Genomic DNA, 15336 nt, shown 5'->3' with positions numbered 1-15336 from the left:
GGCTCTTGGCTCTCTCTGAGTTTGGTTATTTCCTTGCAGATGTTTCATTATCCAAACTAAGTAAGATCATCAGAGCACTACCTAATTTGGATAAAGAAATGTCTGCTAGAAAACCACTGAGCTCTGAAAGCAATTAGGGCAATATACATTTTTTTTGCTGCTCAACCCAATAAAATAATTTTGACACTAATGCACAAATGCACAATTGGCTCATCTATAGTTCAGTGACTGAAATAACAACAAAAAAAACTTATGTAGGAAAAGAAATTATAACATCTAAATGAAAAGTTAGATTGGAAAACAAGATTAGCAAACTGAGGGCAGATGCCAGTAAACTAAAACAATTGAAGATTAATGAAAAATATATTTTGTAAGAAAACACCAGCTTGATTTAAAAAAAACAATCAAAGAAGCTTTGGAAATTGTCAAATAGTAATTTACAGAGCTAAAGATAGAGATGATAGAGATAGACTCCCAGATTGCAAAAAATAGACTATATTTTAAAAATGACAAACTAGAAACAATTTTATAAAAGTATAAATGATATTTTTAAAGAAAACCAAATAATGAGGAATGTTTATGGAGATTCTTAGTCATTCAGGTCATGGTTGTCCCAAAGGTGCTTTTTTCAAGAGGCAACTGGACTTTGTGATTTTTCTTAGAAGATGTTTCACTTCTCATCCAAGAAACTTCTTCAACTCTGACTGGATGGTGGGAAATGGAAGGATTTATACTCTTTTCAAACAGCTGGACATTTGCATTTTTAACAGGTTGTTAAGTCATCTGGAGATTTATCTGTGTCATTTATCTGGCAAATTATGATTATCATATGTGTTCTATATCTATGTAAGGACATTAATAGGTTCTCTTTGTCCTCTTGTGGAGTTAGATGATGAAAGTGAAGAAACTGGTTGAAGAACTGGCTGAATACACTAAGGGAAGACATACAGAAAAAAGTAGTGTATCTTGTACATTAGCAGAAGTTGTAATATATATTCTAATAAAGGAAAGTATACCGACAACAGTAATACAAAGCATGTGCAGGTAGTGTAAAAGGAAAATTGACAAAAAGAAACAAAAGTTATTACATGACTTTAAAGGTTAATAAGGTTAATAATGAAGAAAAAAGACATTTTTGCAATGATTTTAACAAGATGCATTAAGGAAACAAAAGGACCATTTTAGTTGCTCTACAGCAGTCACTACATACAAATAAAATGAAAGCTAAAAGTAAGAAAATTCAGCTATTAATAAATGCAGGTTGTGCAAATTACAAGACAAGACAGTTGATCGTCTGGTATGTGGATGGAAGAAGTGAATATTTAGAAAGACACAATGAAATGGCACCTTGATTTAAGTAAGTAAAATTTAAAACTTACCAACAACAAAAATATTGAAAAAGTGTTTGGGAACGAAGAGATTAACATCCTATGAGACTTCCAAATTCAAACTGATATTTAACCAATAATAAGTCAGACATGAAGCAAGTATGAATAATTGACATTGCAGTAGCTGGAGATAGAAGATAATGAGAAAATCTAGAAAAAAAACCCAGAGGAAAATAAGCCTTCAATGGAGATTGAACAAATATTGAAAAATATAGCAATGCTATATTTTGTGTGCTTGGTGCCAAAATAGTAAACACAAAAAAGCACATGTACATAATAAGAATAGATACTATTTTAACTCATCAATTATAAATTGCACTACTTGGAATGGAACAAATACAATACAGTATTGATACTTTTAGCACTCCTATATCCTTGGAAGAATTCAAACTATTTTTCTACTATGTATAAATGTTGTTATTTTTAACTATTTATTTATTTGTTTGTCAAACAAGTACAAGATAACAAGTATAAGTATGAACATAAATAAGAACAAACGAAGTAAATACAGATGAATGGGAACAATAAGACAGGTATGGTGCACTTATACACGTCTCTTTAAGGACCTCTTAAGAATGGGGTTAGGTCCACAGTAGACAGTTTGAGGTTTAGTCATGTCCAACTATTGGTGACTTTATAGGCAAGTGCTCTCCATGCTGCCGTCAATCATAGCTTTTTTCAATTGTTGTATATTCAACTTTGCATTAGATTTGAGGTTATCATGTTATTTGATATGTCCTTTGCTTGTCTTTTCTTCTTTGTCCACTAACCTTCCCCAGCATCATTCACCAAAGTAAATAAGTTGTAGTCTTATTAGTTGGGTTTTATGCAATTTAACACCTTTCTGTTATTACTTGGGCTGTCCATGATATATGCAGTAATTTATGTCAGCACCACAGTTCAAAAGTGTCAATTCTTCTTTGATCAATCACTCTTAGTGTCCAACTCGCAAAACTATATATCATTATAGGGAAGACTATTGTTCTAACTAGCTTGCTTTTTGTATTTATATCAATATCTCTGCTTTTCCAGATTGTACTCATGTTAATCATTCCTGTGTGGCCTAAGGGTATCCTACATTTGATTTCAGGAATAGACCTGCCATTGGGAACAATTTTTGATCCTAAGAAAATAAATTCTCAAGTTAATTCAATTTCCTCTTTGTTGATTTCCAATGTCTCATGTCCATCTGTAGCTGTTGTCATTATATTTGTTTTCCTGATGTTAAAACTCAATCTTACTCTTTTAATTTGGTCTTTTATGTTCCAGACCATTCTTTTCCAGGAAGTTCTGGAATAGTGTTTATCATCTGCTTACCTCAAATTATTTATGGTTCTTCCTCCAATCTTCACTTCAACATCAGGAAGTTCCAGATCTAGTTTCTGCATGATCACTTCAACATACAGATTGCACCAAAAAGGTGATAAATACTTCCCTGTCTCATTCCCTTTCTGATCCTAAACCAGTCTGTGTTACCATAAAGCTTTCACACTGTGCCTCCTAATCAATGTAGAGTGACTTAATGAGTGGGATCAGGTGGATTGGTATACCAAGATCATGCAAAGCTGCCCACAGCTTATTGTATATATAAATATTAATACTATAATTCACAGCAATAGAAATCCTTATAACTAAGACTACATAAGGTAACTGCCTTCTATAAAATGATGTATATCAGCATTTGTAAGAACAGGAAATTTTCTGAATGAGAAATAAACAGTTCATTATCTAGCATAAAGTATAATGCATAATATAAATTCATTAACTGACACATTTAGCCTAAAATAATGAAAATCAAAATCAATATTGCTAATAGTAACATACTGTAGTTTCAAAAAATAGCATTTAATATCCTAGCTAGAGTTAAAGTCAAGAATTTAAATTGTTATTTTAAAATAGTGCAGTCATTAATACATACTAATTAATACTTTTCTGTGGATATTGCAGTTTAAATTTTCAAGATAAATGCATCAAAGATGTGAATATCATGTTTTCTAATAAAACAGTTTCAAAGTCTTATCAATATTGATAAGGGTATAAGCAATCAAGTATGGTGTACTTTGAACAACAAAAATCAGGTTATAATTATTATAATAATTTAACCAGTTGTGTTGAATTATTTTTCAAGGCAATTTTACAGTGGAGGTTCATCAGTTGAGCAGGATTCATGTGATTTTTATTTATTCAGTTATTGCAGCTACAACTAATTTGACTATCTCATGAACATTTGTGTGGTAGAATTTGTTATATTAGTGCACATGTATCAATTATAAACATATAAGAAATAACCTTGAATGTCGAAGTTAAAAGAATCATACAAGGTTGATTAGCTTAGTTTCAGTTTAGCTGATACTGTAGAGATAATGCAATTTGTCTTTATAAGTTCTCACTCACCTCAAAGCTATATATAATCCACAGTTGCAATAGCTAGAGAAGGTTCCTCCAAACATGCCAAATCATATTGTTATGCTTCTAGCAACTATAAGTAGCTGCCATTTTCACTATTTTTACTCACACTAACCACTGACCCTTCTGACTGAACAGATGCTTTGATTAAAAATGCAATTTTTGGAAAAAGGAGTTGAAACTGGTAAAGTAATGCAATACTTTATTCTGAAATTGTGGTCATGTTGCTTAGAAAGTGACTTTGGGGGAATATTTAGTTCCAAGTTTTGTTATAGCAAATCACATATTTGCATAAAGTGTAACTCCATTTCTGGAAACATACAGTATGGGTATTACAGGAACTTCTCAAACAGGGAGTCACAATAAAATAAGGTTCTCAAACTTTGTTGTGCCAGGAACCACTAAAATATTAAATGGCTGAGCATTTTATCACCTAGATACCATAAATTCAAGAATCTGCTTTAAATAATGCAATTTAACTCAAGTTAAATTGAATCACTAAAGAAATGCTGTAATTGTAATGTAGGACTGAAAGGGAAAAAAATCTTTCATGTTAAAAATTGTCTTTGAGTTGGATGGCTTTTCTTAATAATTAAAAGTTAGAAGATTTGGTCCTGATTGCTTTACTTAGAAAAGTAAAGACATAAGGAGAAATAGTTCGATATTCTTATTGAATGGGGATGGTAAATTATGAGTGCTTAGATAATTTATATTATTATTTCTATTTCTCTTCCCTTTGCATCTCAAAATTGCTGATAGGGTACTTCTCTAATAATTAAAACAATCTTAAAGCCTTCATTAGTAGAGAAACCAGCTGCAATCCTAAATTCACTGGTTACACTGATTCAAATTCAGTTGATGTATTATAAATTTGTGGCCAGACTCATATGTAAGCATATGCACATGTAGAGATTAGGGAACAACATTCATCCACAAATCACAATTTTCAGAATTTCTATAAAATAAAAGGAATTAGTAAAACCTTAAAGTCTTCACAAGTCACAGTGTTTTCAAATAATTAGAGCTACATCACAATGTACTGTTATAATTTTGAGAAAACATCAGATTCATCAGATATTATGTTTGTATGTATAAATGAAGCATGTTATATTTAATATCATGAAAAGATTTTTCTACCACTATTATCACAGGCATTATTTTTAATAAAGTCAGTTATGCTTTCCAACTGTGTAACATCAAACACTGAGTCATTTAGTGGTGAATCTAATGTATAGACATGCAAGCAGGTTTATGGCAATAATTGTTGCTTGGTTTATTTAACGGTTATATTTAATTTAAGAATACTTGAGAGTTCATTAGTTTTTCATGAAGATGCCATAGGAATGGAAATATTCTGTTCGCTAAGTGTGACGACTGCGGTAATCCCAGGAAGAGATACCAGTTACTCCAACCTTCACAAGGAACCCAATGACTCAGCTAAAGATTAGGTTTCATTTTAAGTACACAATGGCATACTCTTCTCATTCTCTCCCTCTCCCCCTCTCTCTCCCTCCCTCTTTCCATTTTTCACTCTTTTCCCAAAGATGTTTTAGAACCCCTGCATTCTCTGCTCTCACTCAATTTCTGTGTCTTGGCAATTCACTCAACTTTGGATGTTTACCTAGGTCCTCAGTGCTAAAAGTGTCAGAATCAGACATCCTGTGGATCTATATAATGTTTTATGTCAAAACTAAGGAAGTTGTGGGAGGTATATTGTTTATCACACCAACACAATATATCAAATCCTGGCAAGGTCACAACAACTAGGAATCCCAACAGATTTAAATGTTGTCATTGCAGAACAATCCAGTTGTGATATGATTGTATAAATTTACTTGTCTTTTGGCCTTTTTAAAAAATCATGTGACAACATTTTATCAAATCTTTTATTTCCTGTTAGAAAGCAGTCTCTTCAAGGAAAAGTCATCAGATGCTTTAGACCTGGGTTATTTAGCAGCACCCAGTCATTCCTTCTTCATACCATAACAAATGCACTCTTGTTTTTAAATCATTAAACTTAATGATATTCTCTAGTTTGTCAGGCATTCCTTTTTCACATTCTTATGTTTTCCTATGGCTGACATAAGAAGTACATGTAGAAGCAATGCATTTCAGAAGGTAACCCTGGAATAGAGGATGAGATGTTTATAATTGTGAAAAAAATAGAAAAATAATGTGACTCATTTACATTTGGAAATGGAACTTTCAATTGAGATACTAAACATTAAATATAGATCACAAAAAATAAAAGAAAGAAAAACAAATTAGGAAACTTTTCTCACAATACCAAGAGATATTCTCTAATATATTAGTTAACAAAATATGAATATTACCTAATAAATGTTCATAATGGCCTCCATTTTTGATAACTCAAAAAGCAGAAGAAAAATATACTTAAACAATATATAATAAATATGAAATGTAATAATTTCAATGAGCATAGTTATTATCTTTTGATTTTTTTTCTCCACAAGTCTATCTGTACATATTTCCATCTCAATTATCTTTCCCTTCTCAAACCAATTTGATGGATGAATAATTCAAGGTGCATCAGAAACTATATCATCTATAGCTTCAAAAAATGAAATTTAAAGATTTAATTGAAGTAAATGTATCTATTTAATAGGATCTAGAATTTATATATGTGATCATAATTCCAAGATTCTATATGAAGTCATGTAGGATCCATCCATTAAAATGGGTAATGTATCATCAGTATCCTCATGATTCTGAATTATACATCCTGCCCAGTGGTGGGATTCAATTTTTTTTACTACCGGTTCTGTGGGCGTGGCTTGGTGGGCATGGCGTGGCTTAGTGGACGTGGCAGGGAAAGGATACTGCAAAATCCCCATCCCCTCTCACTCCAGGAGAAGGATACTGTATAATCTCCATTCCCTCCCCACCCCACTAACCTGCTTTCCAGTTCTGTTCTCCTGTGAAGGGCAACCAAAGAAGACCCAGCTGATCAACTGAGACTCAGGAGGCAGAGAATAGATAGGGGGTGGGGCCAGTCAGAGGTGGTATTTGCCGGTTCTCCAAATTATTCAAAATTTCAACTACCGGTTCTCCAGAACTAGTCACAACCTGCTGAATACCACCTCTGTCCCTGCTCCAGGCAGACTGAATGATTCTTTCCCAAAGTTGGAGGTTCCAACTTAATTCTGACAAGATTGAGTAACTGTAAGTTACCAGACCATCCTGGATATGGATATTGTTTTTACCTTTATCTCTGAATCAGGTTGCCCTCCTCAGATGGACTTAGTGAGAAATTTGGGGGTCTATCCAGCTCATGTTGCCTATTTGAGAGCAGGTAGTAGTTGTGGCACCAATTCTACCAGTTTCTGGATTGGTAGACCTGACTACAAAATCTATCACTAAATGCATTAGATATAAATTGAACACTTGAATTTACCCACCAGTGACTTACAACATTTCATAGCAAATGAAATGATTTAAATACTGTACTCTTTACTGTTACTTTGTTACAGTGAATGTTGTATGATTCTAGAAGATAGTAAGCATTCATGGAAGAAAACCAAAATTTATGTAAAATTTTTTATGATTGGAGGGTTCAAATTCTTTTGCATGTCTGGCAGCAGGCTGACAGGGTAGAAGTTACAGCATTCTCTACCCTTCACAGATATTTTTGTTATTGTTGTTGTTCCTTTGTACAATTTCTTTTCTATTACTTAGAGTGGGAGGAATAAATATCAGCCAATCATTCTTTATTCACCTTCATCCAGTTCTTTTCATCTACTCCTTTTCAGTCCTGCCTGCCATATCATTTCCTAAAACTTTCTGACATTGAAAAGAACTAATCACAGGGATGAGGGCAAAATATGATTCAAGACAGGATCCTAATTGCAAACTACAAGGAGAAAAACCTGTGAAATTCTATAGCATCTTAGATAAGATTGAGACTTTTATAATGATATGTCTATGCTTAGAGATATCTAATAACTAATTCATCAAACTGAAACTGCAGCTATACCTCACATTTCTTCTTACTGGGCTCCCTGAGTTGCTACCATTTAAAAAAGAAATAAATAAAGTTCAATTGCAAAACTTAGTTTTATTCAGTGCCTAGCAATAACCTTCTCTTGTTGGTAGATTATTTTGTACATATGATCCATGTTCACATCTGAATTTGCCAAATAAGAAATTGAGATTCCAATTGTTTTGAACTTTTAAGGATTAAGATCATGATCAGTTCACTTTTGTGTACAATTATAGATATAGCCAAAAAATACCACTTTCATTAAAATGAATATATTCTGCTATAAATTCAGAGAAGACTGAACAAAACAAATTGCTAACAAAAGGATTAAACAATCAAAACTTATCAATGCTAACTCTTAGCTTAATTCTTTAAATGTCATCTGCACCTGAGAGGATTACCTTTCCAAATCTTAAAAGTGAATATGATTATTTTAAAAAAATCTTAAATATCAATCCCTCACAGCAGCAAAATGGTTTAAAATGTTGGAGATAATTAACCAAAGATCCATTTGGAAAAGGTTAGAAGATTCAAGTAGTACCATCAACATTTTGAATTATATTAACTATTGGCACTAGACTTGTTTAAATGTTTTGTTTAAATGTTTTGTTTCTCATTTAAACATTTTGTCTTACATCATTTGATAAAGCAATAAATTCACACACAATCCACTTGATATCATGAAATTTTGAGTGACATTTTATTCCTAAATATAATTCATAGATATGTTATTGTTATTTTTAAATGTAGGCATGAGTTTCTTTAAAAACCAATATTGTTGTGTAATATAACATTTTACACAGTTGCTCAGTTACAATATTAATTAATAGTGAAAATAATGTCTGTTATCTGCATAGATGCACACATGATGATAGAGATGGATAGACAATATTTAAACGATAGATGATAGATGATAGATAGACAAACAGACAGACAAACAGACAGACAGACAGACAGACAGACAGACTAGCCCAACATCACCCAGGTGATTTTAAAGTATTGTAGTGAATTTATCCTATCCGTGCCCCCTTGTAATGAATAGCTATTATGTACTGTAGGGTCAAAGGAAACATTACAATAAACTATATATGGTTCAGCTAAATTGTAATATATTAATTATTAATTATTAAAATTAGTAGTGTGGCGAGATTTAGTTTTGTTCTTACTTCAAGTCTGCTTTCAACTGTATATTGTAGAACTGCTTCCTTTGATGACTCATCAAATTAGGCAATTCCTGTGATCTTATAGGAATAATTTGGCATGTAATAGTGAAAAGAAACAGGCCAGGTATGAATGGTCTAGTATTTAATCATAGTTTTCAAACTCTTTGTGCCAGGGTCCATATATAACATTGTGATAGTATATTATGGACAGTCAATAACAACATGTGCAAATTAATTGTGGTTGTAGGTGTAAAAAAATTTAACAGAAGGAAACTAATGAGATAGCATATAGCCATCCTTTCAGTTTCTAATCACAAGAAATTCACTCTTATATTTAGGGCTGGGGTACCACACTTGGTACCCTAAATTGTAAAACTTCATGCAATATAATCATGTATAATCTATTTTGTGAATACTTTGTTCATATAACCATTTTGCATAAATTTTCTAGATATGTCACTGTGCTAGTAGCTCTGCATTCAGTGAAGAAAACACATTCATAAAGAGAAATCTATCTTAGGAAAACTAACTTATTTGGATTGCAGGAAAGGGAAAAAAACACCCTACCTCTGTCAAGAAAGATAACTATTTTAATTGGAGAAACCATAGGGAGTCTTCATGATAGAAACAAAATTAAGACACTGAAATAGATATTTTGGTTTTTATAAAATTTCAACATGTGTGTAAATATATACACTGTGTGTGTATGTATGTGTACATGTGTCTGTGGTTATAGCTTCCTAATAAATGATAGCCGTCCATTTACTCAGAAGCAAGCCGCACTAAAAGCCTCCAATACAGGAACACAATGTTGCCAGCCAATCAAGACACAAAAAAGCCACAAAACAGACAGAAGATATTAGAAACACCAATCAAGCAGAACACAGCAAACTCCAAGACCAATAAACCCAGACCAAGACTCCCAACCAATCAGGATGAAGAAAAAACCATTCTGGCACAGCATAGGCTAACCCCAAATTTAAAACCGAAACGGCTGTGAAAGTCTGACTCACAGATGAACACTATACAGAAGCCTGATGATGGCAGATGAGACTCTGCCGAAACGTTGCTACAACTTTAAAAGCACAACTACAATGACGTGGGAAAATACCCGAACAAAGCTGAATGCCATACATGTAAGTACCGCGAAAACTTAAGAATATATATATATATATATATATATATATATATATATATATATATATATATATATATAGAGAGAGAGAGAGAGAGAGAGAGAGAGAGAGAGAGAGAGAGAGAGAGAGAGAGAGGAGTGTATACGGTGTATATTGTGTATACTGTGTAGTTGCAGAGGTGGTATTCAGCAGGTTCTGACCGGTTCTGGAGAACCAGTAGCAGAAATTTTGAGTAGTTCAGAGAACCGGCAAATCCCACCTCTGACTAGAGATTTTGCAGTATCCTTCCCCTGCCAAGCCCACCAAGCCACGCCCACAGAACCAGTAGTAAAAAATGTTGAATCCCACCACTGTGTAGTTGTGTATATATGTGCGTATGTATGTATGTATATATACATATGTATATACAGTACATATGTATATTTATGTAAAATTATCTGTTCTCACTAGCAGAGGGTTGCAGTGGTCTGTCAAAGCCAAAAAATGGAGCTCAGGAGCCCGTTTTCACTGGCAGAGTCTCAGGACAGCACAGGCACCCCCAACATGAGTGATATCAAGCTGGTCATGTCCACCTTGGCCACACCCACCTTGGTCCCCCGAGGTCAAACACAACCCTTGTTGGCTCTCAAAGAAATCAAGTTTGACACCCTTGCTCTAAGGTCTTGCTATCAAAACTAAAATGGAAAGTGTTGTAGAGCAGCGGTTACAGAAGGGAGACGGGGCCAGGTTAAGCTAACATACTTTATTCATTGAATAAAGGGTCGCCGCGGCTTCAGAGGCAATCTGACAGCCAGCTGGCGGAGACAGCTGATGCTGTTTGACAGCTCCCTTTTATAGCCGGCTGTCAAACGGCATCAGCCAATGGGAGCGGTCGGCGCTCCCGCTCAGACGGCGGACCAGAAGGAGAACTGCAGGCAGGTTCTTAATACACAACACTCCTTCCCCCTGGTCGCGTGCATGCGTAGTCCTGTAGCCATAATGGCGGCCTTCGTTCGTGGCTCGATCTCCATGGCTCTGGAGTCTTGGCGGCTGCAGCACAGTCCCTTTTTTCTCCGGCGGTGCCAGGCGTCTGCGGAGGGTCGATGGCCATCCCGGACCTGCTATCTGGTGGCTGCTCCGGTGAGTTTTCATGCGGTGGACGGTTGGCTGGGAAGTCGGGCCTCTGGTAGACCGGGTAGTTCTGCGGGACGGCTGCGGCAGGCGGTGAGTAGACCGGGTAGCTTGGCGGCTGGTTGTCCAGGCCTTCGGCGGCAGGCGAGGTCCAGCGTCTCCTGAGCTGGTCGATATGCCTTCTCCAGGTTCTCCCATCTTCCAGGAGGACTCTGTAAGACCTGGGCCCTGTAATAGAAACTATCCGCCCTGGCAGCCATAACGGATGCCCTGCATAGTTCCTGGCATAAACCAGGTCTTGCAGGGCAAAGCCCCTGGCATGGCTGTCAGATGCCAGGGGTGTGCTGGGGGAGTAGTGGGGGTGCAACCTGTCCAGGGTGGTCCGGAGTCGCCTGCCCATCAAAAGTTCAGCAGGTGACTTGTTGGTTGCGGGGCATGGCGTGGCATGTTGCGTGAGTAGGTAAGTGGACAGCTTGGAGTGCCAGTCTGCCTGCCTCAGCTTGGCCAGAACTTCCTTGGCCGATCTAACAGCCCTCTCCGCCATCCCATTACTAGCGGGGTGAAAGGGGGCTGTGAGGGCGTGTCTGATGCCCAGGTTGGCAGTGAAGATGGCAAATTCATTAGAGCTGAATTGAGGCCCGTTATCTGACACCAAGGTGTCTGGCAGTCCATGAGTAGCAAACAGTCTGGTCAAAACCCTTGTGATGGCTTGAGTTGTGGTGGAAGACAGCATGGCCACTTCAGTCCATTTGGAAAATGAGTCTACTACCACCAAGAATGTCTTCCCCAGCATGGGGCCAGCTAGGTCAATATGTAGCCTGGCCCAGGGTGCCCCCGCATCCTCCCATCTGGTGGGTGTAGCTATGGGTGGAGCTGCCCTTGTCGCCTGGCAGGCCTGGCATGCGTTGACCCAGCTGGCAATTTGGGCATCTAGTCCTGGCCACCAAACGTAGCTGCGGGCCAAAGCCTTCATCCTTACCATGCCCGGATGACCCTCGTGCAGTGCCCTTAGAACTGGTTCTTGCAAGGAGGCAGGAATGACCACCCTTGTCCCCCATAACAGACAGCCCTGAATTGCAGACAACTCCTGCTTGCGGGTCCTAAAGGGGATTAAATCAGGGGCAAATTGTATATCAGGCCACCCCCTTCCCACCTAGTCCAGGACCTGGGAAATCAATGGATCTTTTTTTGAGTGCGCAGCAACATCCCCGGCTGAAAGTGGGAGGTCCAGTCCCGTGCACTCGAAGATTGCGTGGATGGGAGCTGGGTCCTCGACTGGTGTAGGCAGGGGGCACCTGCTGAGGGCATCTGCGTGGCTCAGGTTTATCCCAGGACGATGGATCAAGGTGTATGAATAGGCGGCCAAAAAAAGTGTCCATCTGGTCATTCTCGGGGAAAGTACCTGTGGGGTTTGTTTGTCACCAGCTAACAGTCCTAAGAGAGGCTTGTGGTCTGTTACCAGTTCAAAAAAATGGCCATAGAGAAACTCATGGAACTTTTTTACAGCAGCTACAGCTGCCAAAGCCTCCTTATCAATCTGGCTGTAATTTCTCTCAGCAGCAGAGAATGTTCTTGAAAAATAGGCAATGGGTGCCTCAGATCCATTTGAAAGTCTGTGGCTTAAAACTGCTCCTATCCCAAAAGGTGAGGCATCAGCGGCGAGTACTAGGGGCAAGTCCTTGTTAAATTGAACTAACACTGCATTTGACGTTAACAGAGACTTCACTGCCTGGAAAGCGTTGGCTTCTTTATGTCCCCAGTGCCAGGAGACCTCCTTGTCTAGGAGCCTATGTAGGGGCTCAGCTACAGAGGCTTTGTGGGGTAGGAAGGATGCATAGAAATTTAGGAGCCCTAAAAAGGCCTGTAATTCAGTTTTGTTAGAGGGAGTGGGTGCCTCGTGAATGGCCCTGACTTTACTTTCTATGGGGTGAATCCCAGGCATCAATTCGATAACCCAGGAAGTCTACTTGATTGGTAGCTATGGTGCATTTGTCTTTTTTCAATTTGAGCCCATTTAGTCTAAATCTGTCAAGAACAGACCTTACTCTGAGTAGCAGTTGTGCCTTGTTAGAGGCCGATACTAAAATGTCATCAAAGTATGGAACCACCCCGGGTAGGCCCTGGAGGATTCTTTCCATGAGTGATTGAAAAATGCCTGGGGCTACGCTGACCCCAAACTGTAAACGTTTACATCTGAAAGCGCCCTGTGTGTTACTATGGTTTGAAGGTCAGCAGTGTGCTGGTCCACAGGGAATTGTTGGTATGCCTGGGACATGTCCAATTTTGCAAAAACTATGCCTGGCTCAAATGTGTGAAGCAGGTGTTGAATAACAGGTACTGGGTATGCACTAACTTGAAGGAAACGGTTGATGGACGTCTTATAGTCCGCGCAAATTCTCACGCTACCATCCTTTTTTAAAGGGGTGACTATGGGTGTTTCCCACTTTGCAAAATCTACCTGTTCCAAAACTCCTTGATTAATGAGTTTGTCTAGCTCAGCGTCTAATTTGGGCCTAATGGCGAAGGGAACCCTTCGAGGTTTCAAACGGATAGGGGTGGCTTGTGGACCCACATTGAAGGATATGGGAGTGCCCGTATAACAGCCCAGGTCACTGCTGAAGACATCAGCATAGTCATTAAAAAGGGCATCAACTTCAGAGTTTTTGACAGAGTGAATCCCTGTGATGTTAAAACCTAGGGCAGGGAACCAATCCAGTCCTAGCAAGCTAGGCAGGGCACCATCAACAACTACCAGTGGCAAGTAACCTCTAAAGTTTTGGAATTGAATAAGGAATCTTCCCTTACCCAGGACTGGGATGGTCTTTCCCTGGTAGTCCCGAAGGTTCAGGTGGCAGGTAGTCAGCTTCCTCCTTGGGAACGATGGTAGAATCTTCTTCAGCGTGGACCATGCAATGATGGAGAGGGTTGACCCGGTGCCCACCTCCATGTGGCAGGGCTTATCTTCTAAAAGAAGAGAAACGCTTATTTTGTTAGGGTTAGTGGAGAAACTGCCTGCGTGATAACAGGTGTAGCAGCTTTTTACTTGCCTTTGGGATGAGGCAGAGACTCGAGATCTTTGGAAGGGGGCTTGCTCAGCTTGACAAATTCTGGCTATATGCCCTTTCTTCTGGCAGTTCAGACAAATAGCATTTCTGAACCTGCAATTGGATCTAAGGTGGTTACCCCCACAGCTTGTACAAGGGGGCTGTTGTTTGGTGAACTGGCTGTTGTTTCTCCTTGGTGGAGCTAAAGGTGTTCTGGGGCGTGTGAGGCGATTTACTTCTAATGGTTCTTCTATTTCCTCCTGGGATACCTCATCATAATGGACTGTAGCCTGCCCTTGTTTTGTGGTAGCTCCCTGAATCTCAGCTGCAGATATTTCTGATAGCTCAGCAGCCTGAGCTTCTTCAATGGCTAGGGATAGAGTTAGATCTTTCTTTGCTAACAGCCTTCTCTGGAGCTTCAAATCCCTAATTCCACCCACAATTTGGTCTAGTAGCATGTCCTCAAGGTAATCCCTGAACCCGCAGTGTATGGCAGCAGATCTTAGGGCTGCCATATATTGGCTCACGGTTTCCCCCTCAGCTTGAACCCTTCTCCTAAAAGCTAGCCTCCTAGCTATCTGAGAGGGTTTGGGGGAATAGTGGTTGGACAAAATTTCTTTCAACTCTTCCCAGGGAATAGCCTTAATGGGTCGTGGGGACACTAGTGCTGAGGCAGTGTCGAAAACGGTAGCCCCACAGAAGCTTAAAAAATAAGACCTTTTCCTCAGGTCTGTAGCCCTAGACAAGTCTATGGCATTTAAAAAACATTCAAATCTGTTAATGTAAGATTCCCAAGTCTCTGTTCCTGGCTGGAAATGTGGGAAAGTCGGCGTAGATGCCATTGGAGTGGCAGAGTAGGTCTGCTAGGTGAGGAAAAATTAGAGGTCGCTTTTAGAAAAGCGTTTCTGGTAGCGCCTGTCAGCGGCGTTCGGCTCCTCAGCTGCGGAGCTTTGAAGTTCGCGCTCTTTTGGAGAGCGCCGGCGGCGGTGACTTCAATCAGCACTTAGCGGCTTCAGCTCTTTCTCTGTGTGACTTCGGCTCAATTGTTTCGCCTGGACGTCTTTACTGCATCCCGCCCTCGTCGCCAGT

General features: G+C 38.6%; 1 protein-coding gene across 1 annotated transcript in view; it reads right to left on the bottom strand.

The window, feature by feature from the left end:
* LOC148130457 (uncharacterized) overlaps nt 1–15089 on the bottom strand; it is a 21328-nt gene extending 6239 nt beyond the window's left edge. Inside the window, exon 1 of the mRNA XM_087967490.1 lies at nt 14251–15089. Coding sequence (XP_087823616.1) covers nt 14251–15089 — 839 coding nt within the window. The remainder of the gene's footprint in view (nt 1–14250) is intronic.
* Between the last annotated feature and the right edge of the window lie 247 nt (nt 15090–15336).

The sequence above is a fragment of the Notechis scutatus genome, chromosome 5 (assembly GCF_049901735.1).
Source record: "Notechis scutatus isolate UNSWTSFEM ecotype Mainland chromosome 5, rNotScu1.2, whole genome shotgun sequence".
NCBI classification, from domain to species: Eukaryota; Metazoa; Chordata; class Lepidosauria; order Squamata; family Elapidae; genus Notechis; species Notechis scutatus.
Note: the sequence above shows the minus strand (reverse complement) of the source record. Positions and strands in the feature narration are given on the sequence as shown.